Here is a 17,543-nt window from a genome sequence, read left to right as displayed (position 1 = left end):
GGCTCAGGGTTTCGGCCAAAACGGGGGTTACCGTATTAGGAAGGGGCAACGAGTGCGCACGGACTGTAAACAAGCAGCCACAACACACTCTTGTGCGCTCCGCATCGACACTGTGGCCGACTCTAGACACCGCAAACTCCGAATCGCACACATGACGGAACCAATGTCAAGTCTTTCGTCGGAGAAGCTAAACACCTACTCTGACGACATCATCATCGACGATATCGATATGGCGTACAACGACCCTCCCTCATCGCCTTTTATGGACCACATTGATGTCGAAGACCAAGAGAATATTGCCCCCAACGCAGCGGCCACACCTGTGAAGCCATTAGTTGATCTGGAGGACAGCGCACCGCAATCTGCGTTCAGAGTGTCGCCAGAGAAGAAGTATGGGTTGAAAGAGCGCACAAGCCCAATGAAGACGCTCCCGGTGAAGAATTTAATGGACGACTTCGACGACGCGGCACTCAAAATTAGCAGCGACGATCAACACACGCCCAAGAGAGATATCTCTTCAGCCAAGGAGACTCCCATCGAGCGACCAGGCTCCGCAATGAGCAGCAACTCCCACAAGAGTCAGTCACCCTCGAAATCGTCCCGCGTTCCTTCGCCCGGAACGGCTCAGCGCAAGACAACACATACACACCAACGCCAAATATCTGTCACGCCATCAAAACGACCGGCCTCTTCTCACCAAGAGCCAGCCCTTCGTGATAATGAAGGCTTGACCACTGCAATGAAATTCATGGAAGAGAGTAGCTCGAGAAATCGGGAAACTCCAAGGAAACAATCTTTGCGAAACGATGAATACGAGATCGATCTGAGTATGGACAACACGGACTTCAACCCAGACGGCCCAGAAGTAACATCCTTGGATGTTGACGATACCTGCTTCAGCAACTTCTCAGAAATGCCCGGAATAGATATGACAAAGTTTGCCGGCCTGAAGCAGAGCCCAGCCAAAAACCAGATGCCAGATGTGAGTTCGTACGACATCCGTCTGATACAAGATACTGACAACATGACAAGGCTACGCCTCGCGCTCGCACTCAAATGACCCCGTCCACAGTCCGCCGGTCCGAACGTACACCTAGCCCTACGCCACGGCGCGCATACAATGAAAATGATACTACAAATCTACTCCTAGACTTTACAGCTCAGATCGAATCCTTTTCCTCATCCCGCCGTGAGTCAGCAGGACGCAGCCGCCATTCGCCTAGCAAGTCCGCTGCTGAGCCAAACCTCCGCGCATACTACCAAAACCAGCGATCACCGGCCAAAGGTGGATCGCAAGTACCTGCGACCCCGAACCAGAGAAGTCAAATGTTGAATTTGTTAGATTTCGAGCTGCCTCCACCACCAACACCACGTTCACTGCCTACTGTCACTATTCGTGAGTTGGAGTCTGTAAAATCCCAGTTCCAATCTCAGGTCTCGTCTCTTACAGCTAGCTTATCTGGAAAAGAAGCCGAGATCGACGCTCTTTCAAAAGCTATTGCCGATGCTGAGCGCCGGGTTGGCGAAGCCCAAGAGACCGTCCGCGACGAACGCTCAGCTCGCGAATATGCAGAGACTCAAATGGTCGACTGGAAATCAAAGGGTGAAGAGGTCCAAAGATTACTGCAAGACGTCCAGGCCGAGATGGCTCGTAATGACGCTGAGCGTGAAGATCTCCTAGCGAGGTTAGCTGATGCTGAGAAGCGTGCAGACGATGCTGAGAGCCGCTCGGCTGAGCTTGAAACCAAGGTCATTGACGCTGAAAGCAAGAACGTGGACATGACGACTTTCATCAATAACGACGAGGGAGACGAGAACAAAAAGGTCTACTCTGAGCTCGAATGCCAATCTGCGATTGCTGAGAAGGTCAATGAGATTGCACGCGACCTACATACAGCTTACAAGGCCAAGCATGAGAAGAAGATTAAGGCCCTCAAGGACAACTACCAGAAGAAGGCCGATGATAAGTGTAAGGAGCTTCGGACGCAGATTGTTAGTCTCGAACGACAAGTTGAGGAGGCAGAGAAAAAGCGTGACAGCACATTCAGCAGGATCAACCCCGATCAGCATAACTCCGAGGACGAAAACCAAAGAGCATCCCCCACAAAGTCTACACGAAACGCCGAAGACGCTCAGATGCTAGAAGCGCAGAGAGCCGAAATCGAGAACCTCAAAGCTAGACTCGCTGGTCTGCAATCTGAGCTTCATTCCCTTCGCAAGTCCCATGATATACTTGTGGAGGATCTCGAGGCTGAGCGCATTGAGAAGGGCGAGCTGGTAGCAGCTGCCGAACAAATGCTGTCTATGTGCGGTGAGAAGATGGAAGAGATGCAACAAGAAGACCTTCGCCGTTCACAAATCAGCTCTGCGCCACCTACTGCGCCTCAACAACAAGCACCACCCCAACAAGCAATGCGCAACACAGGCTTCCTTGCTGGTGGCACCAGCACTCCTCGCCCTGCGTCTGCACTCGTTGGCGGACGCCCCGGCAGTGCTATGGGTGACCGTCTAGGGGCTATGAATGAGCGCACAGGTAGTGCCATCGCAAAACCGTCCGGTCTTCGTGCACCAGGTGGTCTAAAATTTCAGGGTACTCCCGGACTGAACCGGAGCCAAAGTGGCGGGAAGAGCAGGTTATTGTCTAATATTGAGCGTATGGGTGGAGGAAAGACACAGGAGTAGGATGCCTGGCCTCCTATTGTACGCGCTATGAAAGGGTTTGGATATGAGATGCCGGTCATAACGTTGGGATCAACTCCGGGTTTATGGAAATCTCCACCAAAACACGGAGTTGGGGCGGCGCCGTGATGGAAGCGTATACTGGGCTGACTTGGTTACGAGCATGATGATCTGGACGCTGGCGTTGTCAAGGATCGTTACCTAGGTACTCGAGCTCTTTTTTATCTATTTTTTTGTCTACCGTTTATGTTGGCGCATGTTAGGTGCGCCCCGTAGTACATGGAAGAGTAGAGTCTTAACCACTCTGTACAATTTTGTGCAATTAATGGGTTCTACCGGTGCGTGCCCTTACCAGCCATGCTAATATGTTTGATTCTTCATCCAGCTCTCGTACAGCTCAGCACCTGGATCTGGAAGTTATACTGGGCGATTCTTCGTGGAAGCATCCGAGTCCATTTGTTGCAACATACTACTCAGCACGATCACTATTAACGTTTACAGCACGACATTGCTTCCATGGGTCGTAAGGCTTCATCCGGTATCTCCGAGCCTGACAGTGAGAAGGCCAAGAAGCTGGCAGGAAGGGTGGACAATCGTCCTAGGATTTAGATCACCATTTGCTGTTACTTGCGTATCACAACTCGGTATTGCTCCTGCTTTTCACTCAAGAGGGTTATAATCGGGCTTTGAATAGTCAGTAGATAAATAACTATCATGATTAGTCCTGCAATCAGCATACCGTGAAGCCTGTTTGAAAGCGAACGTTTTCAATTGTTTCGCAGTGTGACTAGTGTTGTACAATGTCTTCTTCCCAGTGCCAACCCAGGCTAACCGTCATAAGATGTATGTGTGGATGTCGTGAAGCCTCCCAGATGCAACCAAACAAGCCAATCCGCCCTGCATGTGCAGTGCCAAAGTGGAAAGATCAAGGGCGTATGATAGGCACCCCTGATTCCCAAAGGAGAAGAAAAGAAAAACCCAGCGTCCAGGAACGTGATGAACGAGTGTGAAGAATGTAAAGAATATGTGGCATACACCAAGAAGAAACGCTCTGACAGCCCACCATCTAACCATACATGTCACAGCTCATGGTCTTGATCTCATACTCACTCTGGCCATCAACGACACCACAGTTGACATCCCAGCCCAACTCAAAAGTGTCGCTCTCAGGCATGTGAGACTTAGCATTGGGGGCGCAGTTGGCATCCTCAGTGAAGTACGATACTTCCATTCTGGGGGCCGAGTTCCAATCACACGCATCAACACGCTTGTAGAAGGTGCGGCGGTGCATGCGAAGAGCCTTGCGCTCGACGGCCTTGTTGGTAGAATCGCAGGAGCAGCGAGCCGCAAGGGTAAGCTCGTCACGACGGCACTCACAGCGAGAGCCGTCAACTGCATAACGACGAGTGCCTGCCTTAACCTTCTGGTGAGGACGGTTCCACCAGTGGCCGTCACTTGAGTCGTCAGTCCCCTCGGAGGCTTCAGAGTCGTTGGTCGCTGTCTGTGTGGGCTGGTACTGCTCGTAGATAGTAGTAGCTACGACAGTGGTAACAACGACAGCCGGGCTATCCTCGACAGGCGAAGCGGGTGGCGATTGCTCGGAGCTCTTATCGTCCTCGGCGGGAGCCTCAGGCTGTGCGGAAGTTGGCTGAGGAGTCTCCTCAGGCTCAGTCTCGGAGTATGCTGGTTGCTCGGGCTGCGTTGCAGACTGAGATGGCTCGCTGGGCTCGGTGCTATCGCCAGAGCCAGCACCAGAGCCAGAACCAATGTGGACTTTAGCACAGTTCATGAATGACTATAATGGAGTTAGCATACATCTCGCATGTATCTCGTCTCAATCGCGACTTACCTCGTGTTCGCGATTGAGCCATACCCAACCGAAGATAGCATCACCTTCAGGCATGCCAGTAGGTACTTTGAAGTCGAAGGTCTGGGCCTCAGGTGATCCATCCTCGGTGGCATGTGGGCAAGCACCGTGGTATGAAGCGGCCATCTTCCATGTCTTGCCCTTGTCGGTCGAGAAACCGACCTGGCAAGATCCTCCAGAGTGGGTACCACCAGGCGCCGCTGGGTCGTAGTCATAGTTTGTCAGTTGGAAGTAAGCGTCTTGTCCAGGCTGCCAGGTGACAGTAGCATCCTCAGTGTCGAACTTGTCAAGGTGACCGCGGCAAATACCAGGAGAGGGCCTGCTGTCACCACCGTCAGGGCCACAGCAGCCAAGCGGGAAGTTGAACTCGGGGTCAAGCTCCGTTGATTGCTTGTTGATGGCAGGGGCTCCTCCTAAGGGAGCCGGGTAGTACATCGACATGTGGGCCTGAGCAGCGCCGGCCAGGGCGAGCACAGAGACAATGTTCGTGTACATGATGATGTTTGTAGATGGATTCGTATAGACCGTGTTTGTGATGAGTGACTTTTTCAGGGTATCAAATGAAGGTTTTGGAGCTTTAAGTGCTGGAGATTCGAAAAGGGTAGTCTATTGACAATGTCCCACTGTGAATATAGGAAGTGTCTGAGTGAAATCTCCTAGGTAGCAACAAAGAAGCTCAAAATGAAGACGATCCAGCGTTTTCGAACACAAAAGGGTGAATGTAGAAAGAATGTTGACGAAGGCTTGCTTGTCGGGAGGGAATGTGTGTCACTGGGAGTGATGCCCTCTTCCGCATCGGGTGGCCTCGAGCCTTTATATCGTCTGCCGACGACTGGACCAAGAATGCCGGCGGGCTCGTATGTTTTCCCGCCCAGCACGGTCGGTCTCCAGCGGCTGGAGGCCGTTGTGACCAGCATGTTAGTCGAATCTACCCAGCACTAGAGCTGACGGGTAGCCCCTAACCGCGTCGCGACCAATGTGAGTGAGGGCCAGCTCGCGTACGTGCGGATACGAAGTTGGCCTTACTGTTTCGAAACAGCGAGACGCGAGAGTCTGTGGGGTCTCGGAGCAGCCCCGTTCAGGACCGCAAAGGTGTTTGCACTGTTCCTGGCTGAAGAGCCTCGGACTATGTTTCAAGCGTTGCCCTTTTGAGCATAGAAGCGGCGCTTGTTCCTGCCAAGGGATGTCAAGCCGGGGAATCACACACGAGATTTTGCCTGCCGTCTAAACCTCATCTAACAATGATTAGCACAGGATTCGAGGCCTTATGTTTCACTATTAGAGATCATCAACGTTTTTCGGCTGGCTTTCCAGTGCGGGTTGACGTACAAGGGGTCCCTCAGCGCGACAAAAGTCATATCGATAAGAGCACTCGCTTGAGCTCGCCACGTGCGTGTGTGATCATCCGTTCCCGAACGTTTGTTTTCACCATGTCCCTTCGTTTTACTGTCTCCGACTGCAGTATGTATAGTGTATCAACATTCAGATTTACAAACTTGCTTTGGGAAAAGTTGATGTGTGACACAGTCAACTGCGAGATGGATTCGATGCGGGCTGCGGATGCCGTTATGCGACATATGCCACCTTCCGTAAACGTTCTACCTGCTTTTAGCCTTCTTGCCATTCCCACTGGAGGGGTGTCATCATGTGTATCCACAGCTGCAGGGGACGCTCGGTGACGCGCTTCCAGACGCTCGCCTGGAATCAGAGCTCCATATCCGTAATCAGAACTATCGGCGTTGGGCATCCAAGGCGGCCTCTAGGCACGAGTTCCAAATTCGCTTCTTTTGGATGCAACGTAATACGAGAGGGGTCATGTGAACAGAGTCAATTCTTCGTTACACGAAGAAAATCCTGAGGACATCGCTTGCTTGGCCGCTATCGTGACGTCGGCTCCCCTCGGTATGCCTCGAAATAGGTGCTATCGTCAGCCACCATCAGACACAGTACAAAGTAGTATGAAAGACACCATCACCTTATATCGTCGACAACATCCAGGTCCCATGTCATGAGAGATACCTAAAACCCTACAATACCGTTCACAATATCCCAGCTTCCAAGTGGCCTTAACTCGTCAAATCTCAGTAAGGCTTATTTTGACATTAGGGATTCCCGCGCCATTTCCGAGCAGCCATTCGATCGCCCAGGCAGGCAAACACGGACTTACCATGAAGCGCCTGGTGGGACAACTAACGAGATCCCGCTAATCCCAACCGCCCGATTGTTTCACCTCACCATCACCTGCTTTATCGATTGGGAAGCGATATCTGCACGGATATCTATCGCGGCCCGCCAGTTGGAATGACAAGCGAGGTATTCCTTGTCCTGGTCTCCCGAGTCACCCGGGGATGCCTTTAATCTGGGACCCGTTGTTCAACAAACGATGTATATGGAGGCGACGACGCAGCGCCCTGGAATCTGAAATGGACCAGTGAGATGCCGTCAGGCCGTTGAATTGTGAATGCAAATCTCACGACAAACAGCGATGCGATGCGCTCGCCCCGTCACGCCCAGAACGTTTGTGATACTGTGATGAAGCTAACGAGCTTCCAGACCTTGTTTGCCCAGTACGCTGTGAACCAGCTGCCGCAACACCTTGAGAATCGTAATATATCCCTTTGCGAGAAGTAAATTGTGCATGCAGCACGTACAAGACTGACTGGACCTGGTTTCAAAGTCCTAGAAAGCCCTGGCTTCCTCTCAAAAGAAAAGCAATATTTAGGCAGTATCACTTCATGCACGGTAATATGCCACCTCTTTCAACCTACAGTGCTTGTGTGCATCAGGAGTGCACGGTCTACCAAGTCTATCCAATTCCTGGCGCTTCTGCTAGCTGTAACTCCTGCATCGAAGTCTTGACTATTCGTTCCGGGCCTTTGGGGCCTAGCTCGATTGTGTTAACCTAACCCACTAGATGCCCGTATAGCCGAGACCTCCTCCAGCTCATATAGTGCGTTAGAATGCCAATGTAGCGTACCAATATACCACGGAAACTCAAAGATGATACTACGATGGCTAGTCATGTTGTCCGTCTCTTCTCTGCATGAGCAGTATACTTCAATCTCTTTTATAAATCATTAAATCTACAAGTACTAAACTTCCACCACTCAGCTTTCTACTTCCACATACGCCACCTCATGGTCTTACTCTCCGCTCTTAAGCCATGATGCAAGTGCTGTAACCCATTCTCCGAAGTGGCGTCATGGTTTATGCAGAGTATACGCAACTGAATCGTCTTATCATGCTACTGTAGCCCCCTGGCGCATACGTCAGTAAGAGGGGCATCTAGTAGTTGGTACGGAGTGGGCGTGAGACTGTTCATCATCCCCCTGCATACTTTAGAGCTGATATTGTTGCGCTTTGCTACACAGGATCGAAGCCCGGTTTCTATTCTATACGCTCTCCTTCGGATACCAACGTACCCAGCTGAGCGACCGAACACTGATACGTCGCCAGACTGTGCCCTATGAAATTCTTGTACTCGGTGGTTGGAGGGTGAGGTGCTTGATTGTAGATACTCTTCAGCGCGCGGATGAGACAGTTGTACGCAGCGATGATCCTAGTTTCTGCTTGCGGATCCCGAACCGTAGTTCCACCATAAGTGCTGGAGAAGGACAGGAGCTTCATCGGGCCACTTTCCCATGCGTTGAATCTGCATTTGTGAGTCGTACTATAGTCTGGCACCATTAGCGTAGGATGCAGTTCTCTGTTACCTTCGTGCATCCGCCTTTTCAGCTCCTCCACCGATGGCATTGACTGTCCAACAGGGGAAGTTGGACCGCACTCCTGGACGTATGACCTCGGACTTGTTGCTTGGATAGATGACTACTTCGACGGATCAATAAGAGGTGAGAACTTTGGTAAGCTGGCAACAATAAGGCTCTATCGCTTCTGCTCGCCTTCAACGTCCTTCCCCACGCACTGCAACTTTACAAGATCATTCCGCCAGCTAATGAATGTCCATGTATGTTCTTTTGCTGGCCTGTATGCATCAGGTGCTTGCTAATGGCGTAGGCATGCATTCATTGGCACCTGCTGACAGCGATACATCTCCCTCCCAGGTCAAGTAGGTGTCAGAGGCGTCCAGATTCACGCTACAGTATCACGATCGCTAGCTTCTCATAGTACGTAATTCTACTATTCAAATCTACTTCTGGAGCAGCTTCTCTAGCTCCGCGGCTATCGCATCACCGACTTCACTAGTACTTGACTTTCCGCCAATGTCAGCCGTGCGGATGCCGTTGTCGATGGTAATCCTGGTCGCCTCGTCGATCTTTTGCGCAAGCTCCGGTAGACACAAAGAGTACTTGAACATCATACTGATAGAAAGGACGGTCGCGATGGGGTTGACGATGCCTTTGCCGGCGATGTCGGGCGCAGAGCCTAGTATTTGTGAGCAGGCGCACATGCAGTGGTAGATGAGAAGACGTACCATGGATGGGCTCATAGATTCCGTTCAGCTTGGTCTTGCCATCTGGGATGCCACCCAGACTGGCACTCGGCAGCAGACCCAGACTTCCTGGAATGACACTAGCCTCGTCGCTAATGATGTCACCGAACAAGTTGCTGGTAACTACAACGCCGTTCAGCGCTCTTGGGTTTTTGATCATAAGCATAGCTGCCGAGTCGATGAGGTGAGTGCCCGACTTGAGATGCGGGTACTCGTCCTTCATGATGCGCTCGAAGGTTTTCCGCCATAATCTCGAGGTCGCCAAAACATTGGCCTTGTCCAAACTCCATACTGGCACAGGCGGGTCCTCGACGGATGCGAGACTACCTGCTAACCGGACGACGCGGTCAATCTCCTCGACGCTGTATGGCTCCGTATCCATGGCCTTGCCATCGCCCTCGTCTTCCTTCCTGTCGCCAAAGTATATGCCACCAGTCAATTCACGGATAATGTTGAAGTTTACGCCGCGGACGTTGTCAGCCTTGAGGGGCGAGGAGTCGACGAGAGAGTCGGAGGCGAAGAAACACGGTCGCAGGTTTCCGAAGGTGCCGAGTTCTTTACGAAGTCTTAGGATTCCTTGCTCAGGGCGCACCTTGCCGGTTCCCCATTTCTACATGAGTTGTCAGAAGGTGTTGCATAGTTTGGAGACTGGAGGCTCATACCGGTCCACCGACGGCGCCGAGAATGATGGCGTCGGCTGACTTGGCTGCTTCGAGCGCTTCGTCTGTGAGAGGGTTGTTGTGCGCGTCTATCGAGCACTAGAACATGTTACCGCGGATTCTTTACGTCATGGCTCAAAGCTTACTCCTCCAAACAGGTGCTCTTTGAAGTTGAAAGTGTTGTCTGTGTGCTTTTGGACAACTTTGAGGACCTTGATCGCCTCAGCGACAACCTAAACATGCTCGTGAGTAGTTGCGCAGAGAAAGTGTCGAGGCTGCTGTTACCTCGGGGCCGACACCGTCACCTGGATGCAATTAGCACTCTGCTTGTCCAATTTCCAGGAACATGGCTTACCAGCAAGAACAACAATATTGTGAGCAGTCATGATGAATTGAGTATATATGAGTTTCGATGATGGGTATTGCACGCTCAGCAAGTTTTACCAAAGACTCGTGAAGCTACCCCACGGTGCAATGCTAGCCCCGCTAGATGCCTCGCCCCTCCGACGTCGGCCGCCTTGCGCCGAACATCGACCTGCCACCGCTCATCTTTCTCACCATTCGAGGCTCCACAAACACGACCAAGTTATGCTTTTTCGACCTCACTTGCGAGTATTCCGATATCGCTAGGTCGCATTGTTCGTTGCTGCCTCCCGTGTCATTAGTGATTCCTATAGACGGAAAATGACTTGGGTTGCGGGACTCGACGTAGTTTATAGTATACCATATGTCTCATGGTACAGCATAAGTAGAATGAGTTTGTTCACACTGCACCATGGTAGCACAGCACATCGTACCCATGTATGAGTGATTACCCACAAACCAGAGTCGCCGCTTCTTATGAGCAAAGACACCTTTGATTGGAGCCAAATTACCATTCTAGCTATCGCTCTGCTCCCACGAGATTGACCATCATGTTGTATCTTTATTGTAGTATTTTGACCCTTCTGCAAAGCAGTGTTCCTTATGCATGACCCTCCATGCCACTGCGCACTGGTAGCTCCATTGCGCTTGTTCCCCCTACACAAGTGGCATATATTGACACTCACGAAGAAGTAAGATTCTCTTGCATGCCGAGACTTTAAATCACTCGCTCCAATGAACTGTTATACGCCGATGTAATCGTTGGATTCGTCACCACTGCGATTCATGAGCTGCCTAGATATGACATATTAACAAGAGAATCAGAATACATGTTCTCATTTTGAGGAGTGTACTACTGTGGTCCACCTGACTACCTGCAAATGTATTGAATATAAAGACAGAACGGAAGAAAGAGACCATTCCGATACTGGCTTTAATGGCTCCCATATTAGAGTCTGTCCAATCGTCTAGCAACTGTGTCGTTGGAAGTGCAGGCATCTGCAATGGCAGGCTCTGGTCCCAAGTCTTATCGCCGAATCCACGCAACTCTCCTGAGAGGAAGAAAACAGTACGTTGCCGAGTAATTCTCAGGCGACAGCAGGAAAGCTCTCCAATGTCAGCATAACAATCGGAAGTGTCGCAATCGCCAAATACAGGAGTATAGACAAGCACAATGCGGAATGAAGTTCAGGGCGACCAAGACGACACCGCTGCAGAACCGTGTTTCACTGTTATCGCAATGCTTGCGGGAATCACCGCGGCTGCTACTGCAGTGTTATGAACAACAGAAGCAGGAACGATTGCTGGTAGATTCACTTTCTTCTTCCATCCATTCCGCCTGGGCATGGCTACGTCTCTAGGGCTAGAACGTGTTCGCCTTGACTTATTAATTAGGTTTGGATCAAAGCGCAATTTGGTGTTGTTCTCGCTCAATACCGAAGCGGATCGCCGGCTCGTTCCATCATCCTTTCTATCTCCTGCTCCACTGTTCTCATGTGGGGACCTGACCGTACAAGTATGGGCATGTGCAGGACCTTTGTTACCTGATCCGCCACAAGTATACGTGTGTATTACGAATACCGCTTCTTCATCCACTTGAGCGCCAAGTGTCCAATCGGCAACAACCCCTTGATGTACGGCCGCGTTTGCCCCCTATGGTTATTGAACGGCACAACAGTGAGACGACGTGGATGACAGGGGGGCAAGAGTTATCACCACCCTCTCGTTATCTCTAACAAGCATGCATACCAACCTTTGGGGGACGTGCGACTACCATATGATGATCAAGGCATGCCATGAAGTCTTGGAAGAAGTTACTTTTGGATGCTGCACGACTGGCGATTTGGGAAATTGGAGGTTTGGCGTTTTGAGTAAGCAATACGTGGAATCGGTGCAGTAAGATTTAAAGCTCCCGCCCATACTAGTTAGAACCAAGACCCCGTGGGGTGGAAAAGTGATGGAAGAGGCCGCAGGCAACAGTGATGTGTCGTGGAGGCTCTGTGATCAACGCGCGGGATGGCGCATCGTCTAACCTCTCGTGCACCAGCCTCCGCAGATCTACTCCCCACGCGCAAACTGCAAGTCCCGATTCGGTTCTCGATACACGCTTCCTAACCTACAGATCACAGCCAAGAGTCTTGGTATATGAAGATCTTCGATTGCGCCTCACATCCAGTGCGTGGTCTCCTATATAAGTCGCGGCCGGCTGCATCTTTTTCGTGACAAGCCTCCGCGTTTCTGGGCGCCGCGCAAGGACGTTGCGTAGTCCGGTGCGCCAAGGTATGCGCAATATCGTGATGCAATGTTTGGTCGGTGGTTGTGCAATTTGTACTCTGATCTGCAGCTTTGTGGTTGGGTTGAGTAAACGTGTTGGAAATGCGTTTTGGACTGGCTGCTCTGGGCATGGGGCTTGGAACCATCTCACTATCCGCGTATCGCGGTTGGCGCAATAACGCTGTAGTGACCCCGTGTCCCATGATGCCCCAGCTTACCTGTTTCCGTTCCACCACTAGTCGACTTGACAGATATAATCCACACGGTCCCCCTCTACATGTGTTGGCTGCAGTTCGTGGTCCACGGCCCTGAGCAATGCCGGTACCGCTTCCCGATTTGCGCGATTAAAATCACAGCTTTTTTCAACAAACCAAGCGAACTACGGTTCGCGCCGCAAACACTGTGCAGCACATCTCTAGCCGCATAAGACCACTGACTCGTTTCTCTCCTTCATGACTTTGCAACCTCGCACTCTCTTATACCACAACTGCAACAACGAACCCAAGCTCGTCCGGTAACGTATACTCAAAGCCGTCCGCGGCGAGCATTCCAGCCACCTCATCCGAGACCCACTACAAAGACACGAGCACTCAAACCACCACCACCACCACACACTTCACCATGTTGTCCGTTCGCTCCAGTGTCGACAGCATCTACAGCCGGCTTAGCGGCGAGAAGCCTCTTCCGAAGCCGGCCTACCACTGCAACATGAACCCACAAGAGCAATCACTCTGGGCCATCATCGTGAGTACTCTTCTGCCAACCTTGTGTCTGAAAACATTTGTACTAACAATTATCTAGGGCGAAGAAAAATATGAATACACCCGCGACAAGAAGGGCAGGGTACATAAGCGCCGCCTCAACTATGTCCAACGCGCCCAGAAGCAGCGTCAATTCTTTGAGTCTCGCGTCGGCCATGCCATCGTCGGCGATGAGTGGATGAGGATGAAGCTTCCTTCCCGCAAGTGCTAGCATATCGCCATGCGCACGTGGCTATTCACTGCCAACATTACGACTGACACGTTATGGGCCATCGTGTCGCGGAGCTAGTCGGGCGGGTTTTATTGGGTTTCGGTGTGCTTCTGTCTGAAGTGAAGATGACAACACTTCTTCATTCTACTATCTCTTTTGTAATGGGTTTGGGGGCGTCGGATCAGTGGCCTTTCGCATAGGATATACCCGGCATATGCATTCAGCGTGGAGTTCGTTACGCTGCCAAGATCAATCTATTTCATGATCAAAACCTGCTTTTATTTCTTGACGATATTGAGGGTGTGACTGTAGCTGCTAACTGGGTGGTGTTGAGAGGGGTATAGGTAATTACAAGTCATGTTCGAGACCACAGTGGCCTGTCTCAATAGCAAGCAGTGTAAGTTGTATGCGAAAACACTTTATGGAATCTTCGGAGTGTTTCTTTGAAATGAACAGATAGTACATGTTGTGCCTAGGATGTGAAGTGGTGTAGAGCTGGAGGACGCCTGGCTGTCGGCCCAGCGCCACTGGCCATAGCTCGCTTCTGCCCATTGGTCGGTTCAGCGATGGCGGCCGCTCAGCCTTCGCCGCGGGCTGTGACCTCACTCTCCATTTTCTCAGCCAACACACCGAAAGCGAATCGCCATCTGATCAAGTCATAATGTTCTGGCCCTACCCATGAGGAAATACGCCTTGGAGAGTTATAACATCAACCTTACACCATGTCGGATGAGGAGGGCCTGTTGGTCATCGCCGCAAATGGCGACCTTGTCCTTGAGGTCGCTCAGGAAGAGGGCGGACAGCAATTCTCATACCGCGTAGACTCCAAAACGCTGCAGCACAACTCGCGGTACTTTGAGAACCTGCTCAGTGATCGCTTCCACGAAGGGCAACAGCTGGCCAGAGCTTTAGAAGCACTCCAGTTGAGCGAGGGTGCCAAAATCGCTGAAGTTCCTGTCGATGCGCTTCCTCACATATCGATCGTTAATGTCGGTCGTGTAGCCGTGGCCAAAGTCTCTTCTATCCGAAATCTCATCGCAGACTTCCTTCGCGCAGTCCACGGTCTCGACCTTGCCGTAGCCAATCCTCCCGTGGCCAATCTCGCCAATCTCGCCGTCGTTGCCGACCGATTCGATGCTGTCGCGTGCCTGTCAAAGCATATACAGAGAAAGAAATACCTGCAGTTGATCGATGCAAAGTCGAGAGGCAAGCCAGCCACAACGCAGACGGAAGAAAGAATACGACAAAAGCTCTTTGTTGGTCTTCTTTTCGATCATCCATCGTGGGTGACACGATATTCAAAGCATTTGATCATGCGGGACTCAGTCCAGTGGCGACCAGGAATAGAGGAGGACCATACAAAAGCTTTGTGGTGGGACATACCAGACGTCGAGGACGAGTTGATACAACGGCGAGAGTACATACTTGAGACCATCAACTCTCTACAGGCTCATTTCCTGAAGCTGTACACGTCGGGAGAACGTCAATGCAAGCTCTGGTATGATACATCGCTGCAATGCGATTCTTTTCAACTAGGAGAAATGATTCGCTTCTTTTCCAAGATCGACACTATACGGTTGCAAGGCAAAATATATGACAATACGGAGCCGACGTACTATCTTGGAGACATCGATCGACTTCTATCATCGCTCCGCCAGTGCTCCAACTACCAGGTCGACAGCAATCATGGGCACTGTGGACTGCGGTCACGAATACTGCCGCTCCTTGACCTCATACAGAATCAGCTCAGTCTCGACACAGGCAGTTTGGATATCGGCATTTGTGCAGAGTGCTGGGCGAACCATCGCAAGGAGTATGCCTGGCAATTAGCCAAGCGACCAGTGGTGTGGGCGCATCCAAAGTCTTTGACCGGCAATCGAACTCTTGCTAACGCAGCCCCGCGTAAAAGTCACCAGAGGACGCCCAGTAGCTGCCTGAGTAGGCATATGGCGGTCAGGGACCTCTTCATGGCTGTGGAGCGCGACTGGACTTCAAGGGACGTGTATCAAGGAGACAATACATCATCATCAAGGCCGGTTTTGAAACCTTCTTGAGCCTCACACAGGCCTACGCTCAGAATGCCTGCGTCTGATACTGGTACGCTAGGGCAGGCTAGGGCAGTTCAACCTCAGCGCAATCTATTGAAATCCTGCGCGGTGCCTAGGTATCTACGAGATATCATGCGTGCCACCCCGAAAAAAATTTCGGCTATTACAAGCACTGTGGAGGTATCGCAAAGGTGTGCAAACTTGAGGTTGTGTCTGCCTTAGGAACTCTGATGGAATAAGGAGGGTCGCTTGCATATTAAGCGCCAGAACGAGATGAAAACCAACCCGCTTGGTCGACTCGGTGTTCGTTACACTTACCATGAAGGTTCTCTGGATGAAGTGTAGTGGTTCACGCGCCGTTTGTTCCTTAAATCCATTGCGCATGATTCGTTCAGAAAACGGTTGATGATTGTGGACCATCTCGTGAAGTATTACGTGCTCGGCTATGCGGGACTAGCATCGTGATGTGATTGGGTGGTGGTTGCGCAGTCAGCCATCAACGTTATCTAGCAGCTCGGCTGTGCATGCTTGCTCCTGCGCAGCACATGGTTTTTTCATTGCAGCTACCCAAGCCACATAACGGAAGATGCCATACGCTCCTGCTCATTCGTGATGAGCCGGCACTCAAGGCCGCTGCTAAGGCGTACACGAGGCAGATCTGATACCATCTCACCGTCTTCGTGATGATTGTGTATAAGGATCCACCTGAACCATCAAACAAACATCCCTCTTACATCAAGACACAGGTAGTCCAATTAAATAAGCTTCCACCTGTCATTACGGTTTGCTCTTGAACTCATTCTGACGTTCGCCCTTACTCAAATATCTGGCTCACTTTCGGCTCTCCAGTATCTCGACAACACCCACTCTCTAAATTGCACTACCTCTACCTACTGTCAACAGAATACACTATCCACAAAGCTCGGAAGTATGTATCAAAAACTGAAGAAGACCTTTTCGACCCGCAAACCTTCAAAGTCAAGCAACGATTACATTTCATGGGACACAGAAGGTGCTGGGCAGACACTGAGTAACACGCCTGCAGCTGCACCGATCAGCAAAAGAAGCTCCGGATCCCGCAACAATGGTCTTGCACCACTCTCACGTACTAATCCATTTGCATCGGTATCACCGGCTACACGAAGGCCCAGTAAGTACTATACATCCCGTATCTGTTGGGCATAACACGAGTGTTTCCTTCAAATACTGACTTCCTAACGGATAGCTCAAATGTAAATCCTTTTAGTTCTAATCGCGAAGCCCCGCCAGCTTACACACCAAGCCCGACTCAGAACGATCATGTAGCAATTTCAGCTCCAGCTAACGGTCCTTTGGACGATGATCCTTATGACTTCCTCAGAACTTTCGACACAGTCTTTCTAATCGACGACTCAGGATCCATGGCCGGTCGCTCTTGGAGGGAGACTGCTAAGGCTCTCGAGATGATTGCACCGATTTGTACTCAGCGGGATGCCGATGGGATCGATATCTACTTCCTCAATCACCCAGATTCTAGCATTTACCACAACGTCACCTCAGCGAGTACCATCATCGAGATCTTCCAGACCGTGCGTCCCAGCGGTGGTACACCAACCGGTCAGCGCTTGAATAAGATCTTGAAGTCATATATCCAGCGATTCATGAGAGACAAGACGATTAAGCCAATGAACATTATTGTCATCACCGATGGGGTGCCTTCTGACGATGTCGAATCCGTCATCGTCTCAGCTGCCATGAAACTCAGCAAAGAAGATGCAGAACCATGGCAAGTCGGTATTCAATTCTTCCAGGTTGGCAAAGAGCCCGGTGCACGGGAGCACCTCAAGAGTTTGGATGATAATATTGCCGAAGTAGCGGGGAGCATGACAGGTAATATGCCGGTGAGAGATATTGTGGATACGATTCCTTTCACTGGCGAAGGAGATGCCGAGCTTACCGCCACGGGAATCCTTAAAGTCGTACTGGGCTCAGTTCACAGACGCTGGGATCATAATTCCCGGAACTTGCATCGTAGCTAGCCATCTGTGCGAGTTACTGAAGCACAAGGCCCGGAAAGTCATTCAGGCTCCATTGTCAACGATACCATCAGTCGCGAATCCGAGAGCGAGTCGGACGATTGTCACATCGGAGATGGTATGTCGCCGCGTGACCCAGAGCGCTCGACTATAGCAAACACTAGAGATGGTCAGAGAAGAGTATGGATTATCACACCCGGACGTCCACGAATGGAA

At 51.1% G+C, this 17,543-nt stretch overlaps 6 protein-coding genes across 6 annotated transcripts; 4 read left to right on the top strand and 2 right to left on the bottom strand.

Annotated features, from left to right (window-relative positions):
- Positions 1-151: 151 nt before the first annotated feature.
- On the top strand, positions 152-2,682 carry AA0111_g1854 (hypothetical protein; the record flags this gene model as incomplete). Its single annotated transcript, XM_028647559.1, has 2 exons — positions 152-982; positions 1,033-2,682. 2 exons carry the CDS (start codon positions 152-154, stop codon positions 2,680-2,682), a joined length of 2,481 nt encoding a protein of 826 aa, XP_028510711.1.
- Positions 2,683-3,745: 1,063 nt separating this feature from the next.
- On the bottom strand, positions 3,746-5,041 carry AA0111_g1853 (hypothetical protein; the record flags this gene model as incomplete). Its single annotated transcript, XM_028647558.1, has 2 exons — positions 3,746-4,474; positions 4,529-5,041. The coding sequence occupies 2 exons, from the start codon at positions 5,039-5,041 to the stop codon at positions 3,746-3,748; spliced, it is 1,242 nt and encodes a 413-aa protein (XP_028510396.1).
- Positions 5,042-8,693: 3,652 nt separating this feature from the next.
- On the bottom strand, positions 8,694-10,041 carry AA0111_g1852 (3-isopropylmalate dehydrogenase; the record flags this gene model as incomplete). The annotated part of the gene is made up of 6 exons (XM_028647557.1): positions 8,694-8,929; positions 8,979-9,606; positions 9,659-9,754; positions 9,802-9,888; positions 9,941-9,960; positions 10,011-10,041. The coding sequence occupies 6 exons, from the start codon at positions 10,039-10,041 to the stop codon at positions 8,694-8,696; spliced, it is 1,098 nt and encodes a 365-aa protein (XP_028510395.1).
- A 2,872-nt stretch (positions 10,042-12,913) lies between these two features.
- AA0111_g1851 (hypothetical protein) lies at positions 12,914-13,264 on the top strand (the record flags this gene model as incomplete). Its single annotated transcript, XM_028647556.1, has 2 exons — positions 12,914-13,036; positions 13,094-13,264. The coding sequence occupies 2 exons, from the start codon at positions 12,914-12,916 to the stop codon at positions 13,262-13,264; spliced, it is 294 nt and encodes a 97-aa protein (XP_028510397.1).
- Positions 13,265-13,986: 722 nt separating this feature from the next.
- Positions 13,987-15,318, top strand: AA0111_g1850 (hypothetical protein; the record flags this gene model as incomplete). Its single annotated transcript, XM_028647555.1, has 1 exon — positions 13,987-15,318. The coding sequence occupies one exon, from the start codon at positions 13,987-13,989 to the stop codon at positions 15,316-15,318; it is 1,332 nt and encodes a 443-aa protein (XP_028510724.1).
- A 1,436-nt stretch (positions 15,319-16,754) lies between these two features.
- AA0111_g1849 (hypothetical protein) lies at positions 16,755-17,330 on the top strand (the record flags this gene model as incomplete). The annotated part of the gene is made up of 1 exon (XM_028647553.1): positions 16,755-17,330. The coding sequence occupies one exon, from the start codon at positions 16,755-16,757 to the stop codon at positions 17,328-17,330; it is 576 nt and encodes a 191-aa protein (XP_028510372.1).
- Positions 17,331-17,543: the final 213 nt, after the last annotated feature.

The sequence above is a fragment of the Alternaria arborescens genome (genome assembly GCF_004154835.1).
Source record: "Alternaria arborescens strain FERA 675 chromosome Unknown contig_3, whole genome shotgun sequence".
NCBI lineage: Eukaryota > Fungi > Ascomycota > Dothideomycetes > Pleosporales > Pleosporaceae > Alternaria > Alternaria arborescens.
This window is presented reverse-complemented; position numbering and strand designations above follow the sequence as displayed.